Source organism: Podarcis bocagei, assembly GCF_964188305.1.
Source record: "Podarcis bocagei genome assembly, chromosome: 6".
NCBI lineage: Eukaryota > Metazoa > Chordata > Lepidosauria > Squamata > Lacertidae > Podarcis > Podarcis bocagei.
Window position 1 is genome coordinate 91,452,361 of NC_138130.1, and position 15,316 is coordinate 91,467,676.

At 45.0% G+C, this 15,316-nt stretch overlaps 1 protein-coding gene across 2 annotated transcripts; it reads left to right on the forward strand.

The window, feature by feature from the left end:
• Positions 1–3,851: 3,851 nt before the first annotated feature.
• On the forward strand, positions 3,852–15,029 carry VSTM5 (V-set and transmembrane domain containing 5). 2 transcript variants are annotated; one of them, XM_081197726.1, is made up of 4 exons: positions 3,852–4,276; positions 8,322–8,654; positions 11,054–11,137; positions 14,145–15,029. In XM_081197726.1, exons 1-4 carry the CDS (start codon positions 4,186–4,188, stop codon positions 14,186–14,188), a joined length of 552 nt encoding a protein of 183 aa, XP_081053852.1. In that variant the 5' UTR covers positions 3,852–4,185; the 3' UTR covers positions 14,189–15,029. The 2 variants fall into 2 exon arrangements, with proteins under 2 accessions (XP_081053852.1, XP_081053851.1); XM_081197725.1 differs by having other exon boundaries at positions 3,855–4,276; positions 11,000–11,137.
• Positions 15,030–15,316: the final 287 nt, after the last annotated feature.

The following is a 15,316-nucleotide window of genomic DNA, read 5'->3' on the forward strand; positions in this document are numbered from 1 at the left end:
CATCTGACTTTGAAATGATTTTAGAATACTGATTTTAGAATGCTGTGTTACTTTTATTGCTGTTAGCCGCTCTGAGCCCAGCTTCGGCTGGGGAGGGCGGGATATAAATAAATTATTATTATTATTATTATTATTATTATTATTATTATTATTATTATTATTATTATTATTATTATTATATCATTTAGTTGCATAGAGTGTCTTAATTGATTGGTTACTTTTGCCAAATTTGTAGCCCTCAGCAGTGGCGTAGTGTGGGTTGTCAGCACCCGGGGCAAGGCAAGTAATTTGCGCCCCCTAACCCATGGATTTGCGCCCCCTAACCCTAACCCCCAGATGTTGCGCCCGGTGCGGCCCGCCCCCCTGCACCCCCCACGCTACGCCACTGGCCCTCAGTGTAATGGGGGGGGGGAATTCCAATTCTGAAATGCATCCTTTATCAACTGTACCATCAACGGTGGGAATGGAGCATGTGTCCTAATTTACAGAGGATGGTCCTCTATTTGAAGGTGTTGCCTGAAGGGTTGGCATTTCAAAGATTCCCAAGGAGGGAGAGCAGGAGGAGCTCGACAAAGCTACAATTCCCAGACTGGCTTAACAGTCAATGCGTCTTCACAGGGAACTCTTGAGATTTGTAGCTCTGAGAAAAGGGACAGGAATCTCCTAACAACTCTCAGCACCCTTAACAAACTACAGCTCCCAGGATTCTTTGCAGGAAGCCATGTTTAAATGAATGGTGTGAAAGTGACTCCAGTTTCTAAATAGCAGTTGCTCAGCACAAATAATAAGAGAGATCAGTTGCCTCAGTGCTTTCTGTTTGTGATTTCCAGATACTGGACTTGATGGATCTTCCTTCAGAAACTTGATTTTCTTTTTGTATTTATAAAACGCATGATATAAAACAAGACCTGCTTTGATGGTTTGATCACCTCATATTGCACCTCTAATTATGTTGTCTTCCATATATTTTGCCATGTATATTACTGTTATTTGCAAGCCACTCTGAGGCACTTGTGTAAAGTGACTAATAAGCCCCCAACCTGCAACAGCCAGCCATCATTCTGTACCCACTGAAATTAAAATTTTGCAATGTTAATTTCAGAAGGTACATATTTCCGTTCACAAGTTGTGGAGGCTTGTCCATCTGAAAAATCTGTTGGATCTGAAGACTCTGAAAGCAAATATAAGAAATTATTTTCACGGTCTACTTTTAAAGCCCTGTGGCAGGCTTCCTCAGCTTCGGCCCTCCAGATGTTTTTGGCCTACAACTCCCATGATCCCTAGCTAGCAGGACCAGGGGTCAGGGATGATGGGAATTGTAGTCTCAAAACATCTGGGGGGCCGAGGTTGAGGAAGCCTGCCCTATGGTGTGACCAGCCTCTCTCATCCCCTCATGCTTTACTTCAATGCCTACATTAACTCAAGCTTCAAATGAAAATTCTAACTCAGCCTGGAAGCTAGGCAGTGTATATCAGTGTTATAAGTCTGTAGCTAACTAACTGTATACCCTAAAATGTTCCCCACAATCTTTTGCTGAAATGCAAGAGGCTCTTCAGAAAACAAGTTAACACGGAAAGGGATTCCCTTAAGGTAAATAATATGCTGGGTATAGGGAAGAGGATAGATCAGTTATATCTAATCCTCTACACACCCACATATGTGGGTTAGCAAACAAAAGAAAAATGGCTGGTGCCTGTTTTAACAAATGCAGGACTTGTGCATAAAGAACCCCAGTAGCATACTTTAAACCCCACTGTTAGGCAGGTTTAGTGAAACATAAGAAGAGGCTTTTAAACCTTCTTTTAATGCATTCCAACTACTTCAGGCAACTGGTTCCCTTTACCCCACCTGCCAAGAAACAGACTACATACTGAAGTAAGTTTAAAATATACTTTACTTACAGTTATACATTGTTCTTATCAGTAATAAGAAAATGCAGGTAAATGTTCTTAGTGGAAAATGTACATCAAAGAATGTTGAGGCAACTACTGAAATTGTTCACCTTTTTTTTTAGAAAAAAAACAATGTTGTTGAGCTTTTTTTTTTTTTAACAGAAATGCCAAAAACTGTTATTTGACTTGCCTTTGAAATCCCAGTAATGTCTGCAAAGATGCGGACGTATAACAACCCTAGGCATGTCTGCCTCTGTCACTTGCAGCAAGAGAGAGAGAGAGAGAGAGAGAGATGAAACAGGAAATGAGCCTTACTTCCTCTCAGGAGGAGAGGAGAGGCAACACCACTGAACCTTCTCTAACAATTTAGAACTCTGTGATCCATAACCCGTTCGCATACTAACTAGCATTGTTAGGTTTGATTTCAAATCTCCCACAGATAGATACTTCTAACCTAAAGCATCCTAAAATTGCCAAAACCCATCACACCATTTGAAGAGATACGAAAAGAAACAGAATTGTAACCTTTGTGCAAAATTTCCGAAAACCCTAATGCAACATATGGCAGATAAGGAGTGTTGCGGCTCCTGCTAAGCCGTGCTCCATTTGTAAATGCCTTTTTGTTCCATTATTAATGACTTTCGGTCCCACTCTTTATAGGAACTTGAAAAACCACAAGAGACTGCAGAAAAACTGCACTCAGAGTGATCTTGAAAGATGGATCTCTGTTTACAAAGGCAGACATGCAAAGGAAAAGGGCCCTTTGAAAACCGTGGCTCCTAATCAGCAATCTAAGTTCAGATTTCACAGCAGAGACGGGCAACCTTTTGTCTGTTGAGACTTGAGCACCACATTCCCTTGGGGGCAATGTGTTAGGAGGTGCATGGTAGCAGAGGCCAATGGCCCACCCCAGTCCAGTATCCTGTTCTCACAGTGGCTGACCAGTTGCCTGTGGGAAGCTCACAAACAGGACCTCAGAGCATTAACCCTCTCCCCTCCTGCAGTTTCTAGCAACAGCTATTCAGACACATTTATGCCTCTGAAAGTGGAGGTAGAACATAGCCGTCATGGCCGGTAGCCATGGATAGCCTTGTCCACCATGAATTTGTCCAATCCTCTTTTTAATCCATCCAATGTGGTGGCCATCACTGCATCCCATGGAAGCGAGCTCCATAGTTTAACTATGCACTGCATGAAGAAGTACAGTGGTACCTCAGGTTACAGACGCTTCAGGTTACAGACTCTGCTAACCCAGAAATAGTCCAACCATCTTGTCTTCTGTCATCCCCTTCTCCTTGTGCCCCCCATCTTTCCCAACATCGGGGTCTTTTCCAGGGAGTCTTCTCTTCTCATGAGGTGGCCAAAGTATTGGAGCCTCAGCTTCACGATCTGTCCTTCCAGTGAGCACTCAGGGCTGATTTCCTTCAGAATGGAGAGGTTTGATCTTCTTGCAGTCCATGGGACTCTCAAGAGTCTCCTCCAGCACCATAATTTAAAAGCATCAATTCTTCAGCGATCAGCCTTCTTCATGGTCCAGCTCTCACTTCCAGACATCACTACTGACAAAACCATAGCTTTAACTATATGGACCTTTGTTGGCAAGGTGATGTCTCTGCTTTTTAAGAAATATCAACAACCAAACAGTTCTACTCCCTGAAATTAGACCTACTGAAATTAATGGGCCTAACTTAGTTGTGCTCTTTCATTCCAATGGGTCTACTCTGAGCTGCATACAACCCTATGGCTGTTTACTCAGAACCAGAACGAAGTACGAAGTCCAGCTCAGTTTAGGGTTTCCCTCAGAGGTAAGCCCGGCTCAGTGCAGTGTAACAGGCAAAACAGAAACCAGAGGAATTATTCATCCGCTTGTCATGCGGCAGAGCCGGCTGAGTGGCTCATTTCCTGAAAGGAACATTACACTGCTTTGCTGCTGCTGTTCTCCGCCAATTGCATCCTAAATCAATATCGGAGGGAGGGTTAGATATTTATTTATTTTAAGGGCGTGAGAGCCGAGGCAAAGAGCCAGCCTTCACCTCACAGTTTGGTGTTGGTTTTCCGAGACAAGGCTCTGCGTCTGAGGGAACGCAGTGAAACCTGAGGGAACCTGCAGAGACTGACACCACACAGCCCCTCGGGTATCCGATTGTTTGCTGGCTTGCAGGAACAGGGGATGGAAGAGAAGAACGGGGTGTGGGACGGACAAGACACACACGCGCACCCCAATCTGGATTCTGTCATGCGGTTCTCCAGACACTGGATTAAATGAAGGCCGGCAAACGTTTCCCTTCTTCTGATGAGGCCTCTCAGCTGTCTGCAGAGCGGCAGACAAGACGTACAGCTAGCAGTCGCCATCCTCTGCCTGACGGCTGGCTGGGCTCTGCCGAGTAAGTGCTTTTGGGCTCCTTGCAGTCCCCACACCTCTTTCCACCGCCAGACCAGGTTGTGGTGCCAGGCGCATTGTTGAGTTCGGGTCCTGCGTACAGGTTTGCCACTGCTTGGCTGCTGTGAGAATGGCGTACTGGGCTAGATAGGGTCATTGCTCTGATCCAGAAGAGCCCATGAACATCCTGGTCCCACAGTGGCCAGACAGACGCTTGTGGGAAACCCGTGAGCAGGATCTGAGCATGAGAGCCCTCTGCTCTCCTCCTGGTTTCCAGCAACTGGCATGTTCCTTGTGTGTTCCTTTCCTAAACAGTCTCATCACTTCCATCCCTGCTGCCTCCCTGTGTGGTGTGTGTTTGTGTGGTTTGAGATGCATCTGTATGGAATTGTTTTTTCAAGACCTTTCGAAGTTGCTTCTGTTGTTTGCGGGAAAGAAGGGCCGCGTATAAATTAAACAGATTAGTGCCTTTTGCTCTTATGCATGCAGCTCCTAAAGCCCAGCACTGCTAGAGGGGGGAACTTGAGCCTAATAAATTGTCTTCCTCCATCTTCTTTGCCTTCGTCTCCCTTCTTCCTTTGTGGTGAAGTGTAGGCGTTTGCTGGGCTGTGGGCCAAAGCAGGCATGGCAGGTCGTTTAGGTTTAGAATAATAGAATCACAGAATTGCAGAGTTGGAAGGGACCACGAGGATCATCTAGCCCAACCCCCAGAAATCTTTTGCCCAGTGTGAGGCTTGAATCCATGACCCTGAGATTAAGAGTCTCACGCTCTACTGACTGATCTCTGGGGGTTTTTTCACTTGGGGTATTTGGGCTTGGCCTGAAAAGGAACAAGGCCTGGTGTGTTCTCCCTCTCTCTCTCCCTCTCTCTCTCTCTCTCTCTCTCTCTCTCTCTCACACACACAATCTCTCTGCACACTAGAGTTATTCCTTTGGGCATCGGGAGTCCATATATTACATATTTTCCAAACCGTGTACAGTGGTACCTCGGGTTAAGGACTTAATTCGTTCTGGAGGCCCGTTCTTAACCTGAAACTGTTCTTAACCTGAGGTACCACTTTAGCTAATGGGGCCTCCCACTGCCGCCGCACAATTTCTGTTCTCATGCTGAAGCAAAGTTCTTAACCCAAGGTACTATTTCTGTGTTAGCGGGGTCTGTAACCTGAAGCGTCTGTAACCTGAAGCGTCTGTAACCCGAGGTACCACTGTATGTAGGTATACATGGTTGTATGTGTACCCAACCACAGTACCCAACCAGTCATTTGAGGCTCTGGTTGCCCCTACCATTGGACAGAGTGAGGCAAGTGCTTCAGGCGGCAGATGCTGAAGGCAGGCAGCAGGGGCGATGCGCTGGAGAACAGATCAATTTGTGCCGCATGGCCTGTCCTATGGACCAGCTAGCTTGCTGTCCTCAGGTGTGGTTGTACATAGGAGACCACTTCTAGGGTCTGAGGTCCCTCCCCCCCTAAAATATTTGAGCAAGCTGCCCCCCCAAGCAGATGGGCATTTCCATTCAAATGGTGTGCCTCATATGATAACATATACAGGGCGGGGCTTATCTCCCCCACCCCAATATTTTGTTCAAGTTGGTAGAGCATGAGACTCTTAATCACAGGGTTGTGGGTTCAAGTCCCACCCTGGTAAAAAAATATCCTGCATTGCAGGGGGTTGGACTAGATGACCCATGTGGTCCCTTCCAACTTCACGATTATAGGATTCTAAGTTGGTGGAGGGTGCTGTCCCATTGCCAGTTTTGATGTAAAACCCAACTGCCAGTCTGATCAGCATCTGTATGTAAATCCCCACCTCAGGCAGCAAAATGCCCTGTTTGAGACTGAAGCACACAGGTGTATTCATCACTTAGAAACATAGGGAGCTGCCTTATACTGGGGCCATCTGTGTTCATCTATCTCAGCCTTCGCTAATCTGATGCCCTCCTGACAGCCCCAGCCAGCATGGTTGATAGTCAGGGACGATGGGGGTCAAATATATGTTGGAAATGTAAAGAAAAGGAAGGGACCTTTTACCATATGTGGTGGGAATGCAGAGAAATTTTTAAAAAATGGGAAATGATATACAATGAGTTGAAGAAAATGTTCAAAATGACATTTGTAAAAAAAACCCAGAAGCATTTTTGTTAGGGATTGTAGGACAAGACCTGCCAAGAAAAATAAAGAATTTATTTATGTATGCTACAATGGCGGCAAGAGTCTTGATAGCACAAGGATGGAAGAAAGGATGGCAAAAGAACAGTGGCAAGAAAAATTGATGAACTATGCAGAACTGGCAAAACTGACATGTAAATTGCGAGATGAGGACAACTGTGACTTTAAAGAAGAATGGGAACCTTTTACAATCTATTTAGAAAGACAACAAAATGAACTGGATTCCTTGGCAGGTTTTGAATAAACATACACAAATTTATTGGGTTCAGATAGTGGATAGATAATATAAGGATGTATACAATTTTACAATATGCAGAGAACAATATGAGTTGAGAAATCAGAGAGAGGAGCTGAGGGAAGTCTCGGGGGGGAGGGTTTGTTGGGGAGGTGGGAGGCAAAAAGGGGGGAATAATGAAGATGATTTGTATTGATGATTTGTTATGTTGAAATTGTTAATAAAAAAAATGTTTTTTAAAAAAAGATAGCCAGGGACGATGGGATTTGTAGTCCAAAATTATCCGGAAGGTATCTGGTTGGGGAAGACTGATCAAGCCTGCTGCCTGCTCTGAATGGCAGTCATGTTTCTGAACGCTGGTTGCTGGGAATCCCAGGTGGGCGGAGTGCTTTTGTGCTCATGCCCAGCTTGCAGATTTCCCTCTGTGGTATCTGATGTAAGAACAGGAGGCTGGACAAGACGGGCCATTGGCTTGATCCAGCAGAATCTTCTCAAGTTCTAACTTTCTGACGCAATACCCAAACCGAAACAGGGCTACAAACATCTCTGACCTTTGCAATGCAATTTTCCAGCCAAGCAATGTGTACAAAAATGTATGTACTGGAGAAAATAATGTACGAAAACGCATTATATAACGCAAAATTGCATACAGAAATGTGTGCGTTGGGAGAAGTTGCACTAAAATGCCAATGAGTTTCATAAGGATCTCTTTAAAATAATAAAAAGCAAACTGATGTGGACTTGCGAGAACTTAAGGTGTAGCAAAAATAGACCTAGAGAGAAACCAAATGTAACGGATTTGTCCATCCCAAGTGACACTGAATAGCTGGCCTCCTCACAACCAAATTTATTTTTATTTATTGCATTTATATCCCACCTTTCACTCCAGGCAGCACACATGTGTCTCCCCCTCCTCATTCAATCCCCACAACAACCCCAAGAGGTTAGGCTGAGAGGTAGTGACCAGCCCAAAATCACCCAGAGAGCTTTGTGGTTGAGTGGGGATTCGAATCCTGGACTCCCTGGTCCTAGATGAATGCTGTAAGCCAGGGTTTCCCAAACCTGGGTCTTCAGCTTTTTTTTTTTTTGAACTACAACTCCCATCATCCCTAGCTAGTAGGACCAGTGGTCAGGGATGATGGGAACTGTAGTCCAAAATCAGCTGGAGACCCAAGTTTGGGAGACGATGCTCTAAGCATTGTTTATATGCCACACTAGCTCAACACGGGACGCGAGTGGCGCTGTGGGTTAAACCACAGAGCCCAGGACTTGCTGATCAGAAGGTTGGTGGTTTGAATCCCCGCGACGGGGTGAACTCCCATTCCTCGGTCCCTGCTCCTGCCAACCTAGCAGTTCGAAACCACATCAAATTGCAAGTAGATAAATAGGTACCACTCCAGCGGGAAGGTAAACGGCTCTTCTGTGCGCTGCTCTGGTTCGTCAGAAGCGGCTTAGTCTTGCTGGCCACATGACCTGGAAGCTGTACGCCGGCTCCCTTGGCCAATAAAGCGAGATGAGCGCCGCAACCCCAGAGTCGGCCATGACTGGACCTAATGGTCAGGGGCCCCTTTACCTTTTAGCTCAACACAGACAAGGCCAATCCAGCACCTAAAAAAAGGACGACTTCCCCCTTTGCTTTCTTTTCCCAGCCCAAGGAGGAGAAGCATCGTTGCTGGTCTCACAACCCAACGTGAACACCACGGTGGCGCAGAACGTTTTGCTGTCCGTCGCGCACACCTTCGGGGGCTCCCCCGTCATCAAGTGGACCCACACGTCACCCAGGGGCACGTCCAAAATTGCCGAGTGGAAACCGCGAAGCTACGCCAACATATCCAGCGGCTACGTAGACAGAGTGAAGATTTATGACAACGGTTCTCTTCAGCTGCTGAACGTCGATATCAGAGATACTGGTTATTACTTAGTCACGGTGAGGGAAGAGTTTGGGATCACCATCTATGGCACCATCCTGTTGAATGTTTATGGTATGAAATGAGAGGATTTAATATTTTCTCTAGGGCCAACTGCTCGCAACCCGCTCTTCGGCAGGAGTTGGGAGCTAAAGCTGGGCTGAATATCCCCATCCCACAATTTCATAGGAATGCTTGGCTCATGCAGAAATGGGAAAGGTGATAGTTGGAGTTTTTTCAGGGGGCAGGCAAACTTTTAAGACTGTGGCAAAGGTTTCCCTTCTTTCTTTATTTTACCTCCTGCCTTGCCACCCAAAAGCAGGGAAGGTCCCTGGTCACGACAAGGTGTTTTTTCACACATCCAGGTGAATATGAGTTAGAAGCCTCTTGCAGATCTTCCCTGCTCAATGCAGGGGAACTCAGGAACACAACGCCCACGGATAGATCATTCACCTGTTCAGGTAAATGTCTGAGAATGTGCCAAGAAGCTGCCATCTGGCTAATAAATGAACGGATATTTATCTAGCAAATTCATTGCCACCAAATTACCAGCAGTGGTTCAGGGTTGGGTCATTGTCAAATGCCATCATAGATCATTTGCTAAATGTGTGTTGCTGTTGTTTTAAAGGTTTATTGATGAATAGATGTATATTCTTTGATTCAAGGGGATTGCCATTCTACCTCTTGTTATCCTGATTTTGGAACCCTAAGGCATTGCAGCAGGACAAACAAGTAATGGGAAATAGATAATTAAAAACCTGATAAAGATCAGGTTTTCAACAGATAGAAGATGGTGGTTGGTGGCTTTTCCTTCTCTCTGTGTTTGTGTGCTGTCTGCCTTTGCCTTTCTTATTGCTGAGGGAGACTTCAATGAAAGCATGGTCTAAGTCAGACCATGGCAACAGAAGGTGAAGTCCTGGGGGAGAGTAACCTGTGCCAGGTTTGTGGCCCCGTTTCTGAATGCTTCCTACATATCAATCACCAACTCCTCCCTGAAAGTAAACAATGAGCATGGGATGGCAAACGCTTTCTATTTGCATAGGGAAACATTTCAAAATGCAATTGCTTTGACTGCCCACCTCCACCAAAACCCCAAACAGATACAGCTCATTTCTATATCATTGCTCTACCGCAGGGGTGGCCAACTCCCAAGAGACTGCGATCTACTTGGGGGTAAGTTGTTGAGCCCCGTTTTTTAGAAGAGAAGAGCAGGGCAAAGTTAGTTGTTGAGCTTTTTTTAGGGGACCCAAAGTTGTTGAGCTTCTTTGGGGTGAGCCAGTGATCTGCCAATGATCTACCACAGACATCCAGTGATCTACCGGTAGATCAAGATCTACCTGTTGGACATCCCTGCTCTATTGCATAGGTAGAGCAAACTCCAGATAAGTCACAAGGGTGATTGATGGCAGCAGCAGTGGGGAAATTCGGAAACAGAGAGGTCAAAAAGCAATGAGGGCTTGGCAGAAAACAAGGCTGAGCTGGAATCCTGCCAGACAACCTGTTTATTCAGCATTCATCCTGATTTGATTGCACAAAGTTTGTTGTTGTTGTTTAGTCATTTAGTCGTGTCCAACTCTTTGTGACCCCATGGACCAGAGCACGCCAGGCACTCCTGTCTTCCACTGCCTCCCGCAATTTGGTCAAACTCATGCTGGTAGCTTCGAGAACACAGTCCAACCATCTCGTCCTCTGTCATCCCCTTCTCCTTCTGCCCTCCATCTTTCCCAACATCAGGGTCTTTTCCAGGGAGTCTTCTCTTCTCATGAGGTGGCCAAAGTATTGGAGCCTCAGCTTCAGGATCTGTCCTTCCAGTGAGCACTCAGGGCTGATTTCCTTCAGAATGGATAGGTTTGATCTTCTTGCAGTCCATGGGACTCTCAAGAGTCTCCTCCAGCACCATAATTCAAAAGCATCAATTCTTCAGCGATCAGCCTTCTTCATGGTCCAGCTCTCACTTCCATACATCACTACTGGGGAAACCATAGCTTTAGCTATACGGACCTTTGTCGGCAAGGTGATGTCGCACAACGCTTATGCCATGGTTAAATGGCACCTGATATTTACTGAGCATTTGTTTGTGGGGAGGTTATTCAACAAGGAACATTCCCCCTGATTTGCTTGATTACATATCCTCCCATTAATCATGTGTTCACCCTACACTTCCCAGTGCACTTCACTGTCACTTTCCTAGCTGCAAAAAGGTGTTATGGTTTTTTTCCTTTTCATAGTGCATTTGTTGTGCTGGGGCGACAGAAGACGTTAAACCCCTTTAATTGCGCAAACCTAAATAAAGGGTATGCACCTGAATCTATCCCACAGCATAGCGATAATCTGGAGGCACCCCTCAGTGACTCGTGATTTCTTTTCCAAGCGTCCTAAGTCAAGTTCCACTGTGCTGTCTGTCTCCCCTTCTCCTTCAGAGATTATCTATGAAGACCTGCATTTCGTAGCCGTCATTTTTGCCTTCCTCACAGGTGTGTCTGCCATTCTAGTCTGCCTCATGTGGCTGTGCAATAAATTAATGCAGCTGTTTCAGAAGGAGAGGCACCGGATCAAAGGTAATCTTTGCAGCAGCACGTAAAGGAACCAAATAGTCTTTCACTTGCTCCAACTGTCCCTGTTTGCCAGAGATAGTTCCTGATTTGGGGGGGGGGGAGTTGCTATCCATTCCCGGAAAATTGTTGTCTCTTTTGAGGATGCTTTGTTGAATTGTTGTTATTTCGAGTTGCAAACATTGTTCTTCAGCAAGAATCGGAAACCAGTGACCCTGCAGTTGGAGTCCAGCTCCCATCAGCCACAACAAACATAGCAGTGTTGTAAACAAAATCTGCCTTTCCCCCCTTATGGGGTACCCAAGAGCCCGTATAGAGTCCTTACGTGGGTTCCCTATTGGTAGGAGAAAATAACAGAGGCCAACCAGAGAATATTGAGAAGCAAAGCAGCTAGTAAGCCTGATCTTTATTGATCTGTTGCAACAGGGTGCTCCCCTCACACGCAGGAAAGGAGGAGGACCTCAAACAATGGCAAGCAAGGCCTTATTTAAATCCCCTGCCCTGGAGCTCAAGACCACCCCCCACAAACCTCATACCTACATCACAGAAAAGGTGGTCTACAGCAGAAATTTGAATGTTGCTGTTTTTCCTGTCTGGCAGGTTATCTGATAATGCCTTATCCAATTGCCTTTCCTGGTAGTCTGTCACCCTTTGAGATGGTGATTTCCCAATTCCTGAGAGAATGGGAAGGCTCCCTGACCCCCTCCCTCCTTGCAGAGAAAACATTTGGTTAGTTTGGGAGTCAAAATGGTTTCAGGTCGGTCTTCCTGTGCTGATCTATGTACATGCTTGGTTGGTACATTTATGAACATTTATTATATATATAAAACACCTTAAATTTTATTATTACAGCAGCGATCAGGAATTACAAGAGTTGTAGCTCATTCCTCTTAAGAAGAGTTTAGCTCCATGGGCATTAATCTGGAAAGCACATGCATATTTCTTTAATGCACATCTGTAACTTTAAAAATACATGCGCATGAGCGCTAAAGCAACTAGTGCCACTGGCATCTTACACACTGCAGTAGCAACAGCATAATTTGAACTCTGATCCTACTCAGAGACAATGCTGAATGCATGCCAGGAAACTTGCATATATGCATACTTCGACTCTTAAAACATACTTGCAAAAGATGCACATCTTTTACAATGCACCACCCTGGGAATGTGTCTAAGGGACACCGGGACCCAGGGACGCTAATCTACACCTAGATCTCAAGTTGAATGTCAAAGCACAGTTACACACAGCTGCAACAGTATATTAAACAGCTGTGACATTCTTCCCCACCTCTTCAGGAGACAAGAATTCCTTAGCAGGCAAATCAATGTGGAAAGAGTGCCCTGAAAGTAGGACATTAAAAAAAATCTGCCCCGAGTGTAAATCTGGGTATACGGTAGTCAAAGCTCGGTTGTTGAACATAATCCGTTCGGCTTCCAAAATGTTCAACAACTGAAGCAGGCTTCCAATTGGTTGCAGGAGCTTCCTGCACCCAAGCGGAAGCTGTGTCGGATGTTCGGCTTCCGAAAAACGTTTGAAAACTGGAGCATTTACTTCCAGGTTTTCGTCGTCCGGAAGCCGAAACATTCCAGAATGGAGGTGTTCGGGATCCGAGGTTTGATTGTACCAGCAACAGTGCTGCAGTATTCAGACTTAATCTCCCCCCACCCTTCTTCAGTTTCTCTGCACCTTGTTTGCAAACTGCATTATCTATTTGGCTTGAAAGATTTTCAGGTGATTTCAAGCATGCAAAGACATAGACAAACACAGCAGGCTGTTTGCTTTGCAACTATGGCAGTGGCAGCTGAGAACACCTGCGGAGAAGAAAGGCCCCATTGTGCCAGGGCCCTTGTGCAAACAAGCGGACTTGTCATATCCCTTTCCATGGAATGTCAGAAGCTGCCTTAAACAGGAGACAAATCTTTTCCAACTGGTGGTAGCAGCTCTCCAGTGTCTCAGCTAGAAATCTTCCACATCACCTACAGATAATTTTTTAAAAAAACAAGAGATGCTAGGACCTTCTGCTTGCTAAAACAAAGTACACTGCTACTGAGGCTCGCCCAGTCCATTTAAAGCCAGTCCCTTCCTCTTTTGACATGTTGCAGGCCTGCTTCCTTTGCCTCTTGTTGCAAGGCAAGACCGCAAACCCTCCCGCTGCCCAGTTTTATAAAACATTATGAGCTTCCTATCAGATTTTGTGAATGGGACAACCACAACGTCCACCATCCTTGACTACTGCCCATCTTGGCTGAGGCTGATAGGAACTAACTTCCTTGCTGAGTGAAAAGATCCTCTCCTTTGCATATAGAAGGTCCCCCTGGTTTAGCTTCATTAACTCCAAAATTTAGGATCCCTGTGCCAAAGTTCTGCAGCCATTTTGCAGCAAAAATCCTGTGTTTTGCAGTGCCCCCCCAAAAAAACCTGAGTAACCGATACAGCAAACCGAGGTTTTTAGTTAAGCTTTTCCGAATTGCTTCAAACCGGAGTAAACGTTTGGCAATTGTTTTTCAGTGAACCCTGGCATCTGCCCATAGGGCGGGGGGAAAGGCAGTGGCTGTAGAGCCATTGCCACTTAGCATAAACGATACTGAGCTGGTCTGACTCTCCAACATTCCCCCTCCCGGCGACTCCACTGCCTTTCCATGTTCCATGACTGGCTTTTCTCCATACAGCTGATACCAGAGCAGACCTGGAAAAGGAAGTGGGGGTATCAAGAGAAACAGCATCTGCAAAGCTGCTGCAGATGTAATGCACACACTTGACACTTGCATCTATGGTACTGAATGAATGGTTCACCATTCACAAGTCTTGGTTTAATTGGTAGAGATTTCAGAGAGGTGTAGTATAAACATGGGCCCTGTTTAGGGGAGATTATGCAACACTAATGCCCTGTTTGCAGCAAGTTTCCACTGTGCTCACGAGTTGTATGCCATTATCTCTTAGCTATATTTTTATTTTGGAACTGCTCCTTTCCAATCGATCCGTTCTCAAACTACGTTCTCCTTTCATTTACAGCAAGCGCAACTGAAGAGACCGAGCTGCAAATGATGGGGTGTTAAATGTGGAACGGTTTAAACGTACAAGACAATTTTCTACCTCAAAAAGAAACATAGTAAGAGACAGGCATCCAGAAGACACAAGATGTATGTTTCTTCTGTTGTAAGACATTTCCTGAACCAGAAAAGCAAAGATTAATTGGAAGCCGATCCAGAGATGCTGTGAGAGATACTGTGGTTTCACAGTATCATAATTTACAATGGACAGAACATGTAAACAGGACAGAATGCTTCTGTTGTTTCAACCTGTATCAAGAACAAACACTTAAACTTTGCATTGGCAAATATCATGACGACGTGATTGAGGACTTCATGTGCTAAAATCTGCACCCACGACAGTGGACAATCTTGAACGTGCATAGGTAGGAAAAATACAGCCTTTTAAAGAAGGTGCAACTGTTTATTAACTTATTACATTTTAAAAACATATTAAAGTAGTAGTGGGCAACTCACATCAAAAACGGTTACCAATGATTGGGTGATTAATTTAAAGACTAAACCAAAATTATAAGGATCCTGAAGCCCAAGTTCTCTCATTGACCTTTTGATGTTAGAGGACAAGATGAGCATCCCATTTACTTATTTCTATCCCTCCTCTTCTCTCTGACACTCAAGAAGGTGATATGGCTCAGTGGGGATTTTAATATGGCTTTCTAACTTCTAAATACAGTACTGCAGACACTATGCCACAAGCTTGCATTGATATTTTACATTTAATTCCCTGTGCTTGTATGTCTTTGGAATGACAATAGCATTCCAATAGAATGGTTAAACTCAGTGGTGCTCGCAACTGTCTTTAGCTGTGGCTGTTGGTGAGTGTTTCAGGATTAAAACTGACAAATAAGTTGCCTTGTTAAGTGTTTTGATCATCATTAATAAAGAGTTATTACCTGAACATACATTTTCATTGGTTTTAGGACCGAGACATCACACAGAGCCCATCCGATCTAATCCCCACCTCCTCAGATCCCGTCTGAATTTAGTGGCACTTGCTCCTGAATTCAAGGTGGGATCAATAAGAGCTTGTAAAAGTTTTCTTCCACTTTGCAATCTTTCACCTTCACAGGTGGTGTGTAAAAAATAAATCTAAGCCTATATTCAGCACTTATCAAGAGTCACAGATGCAGATCT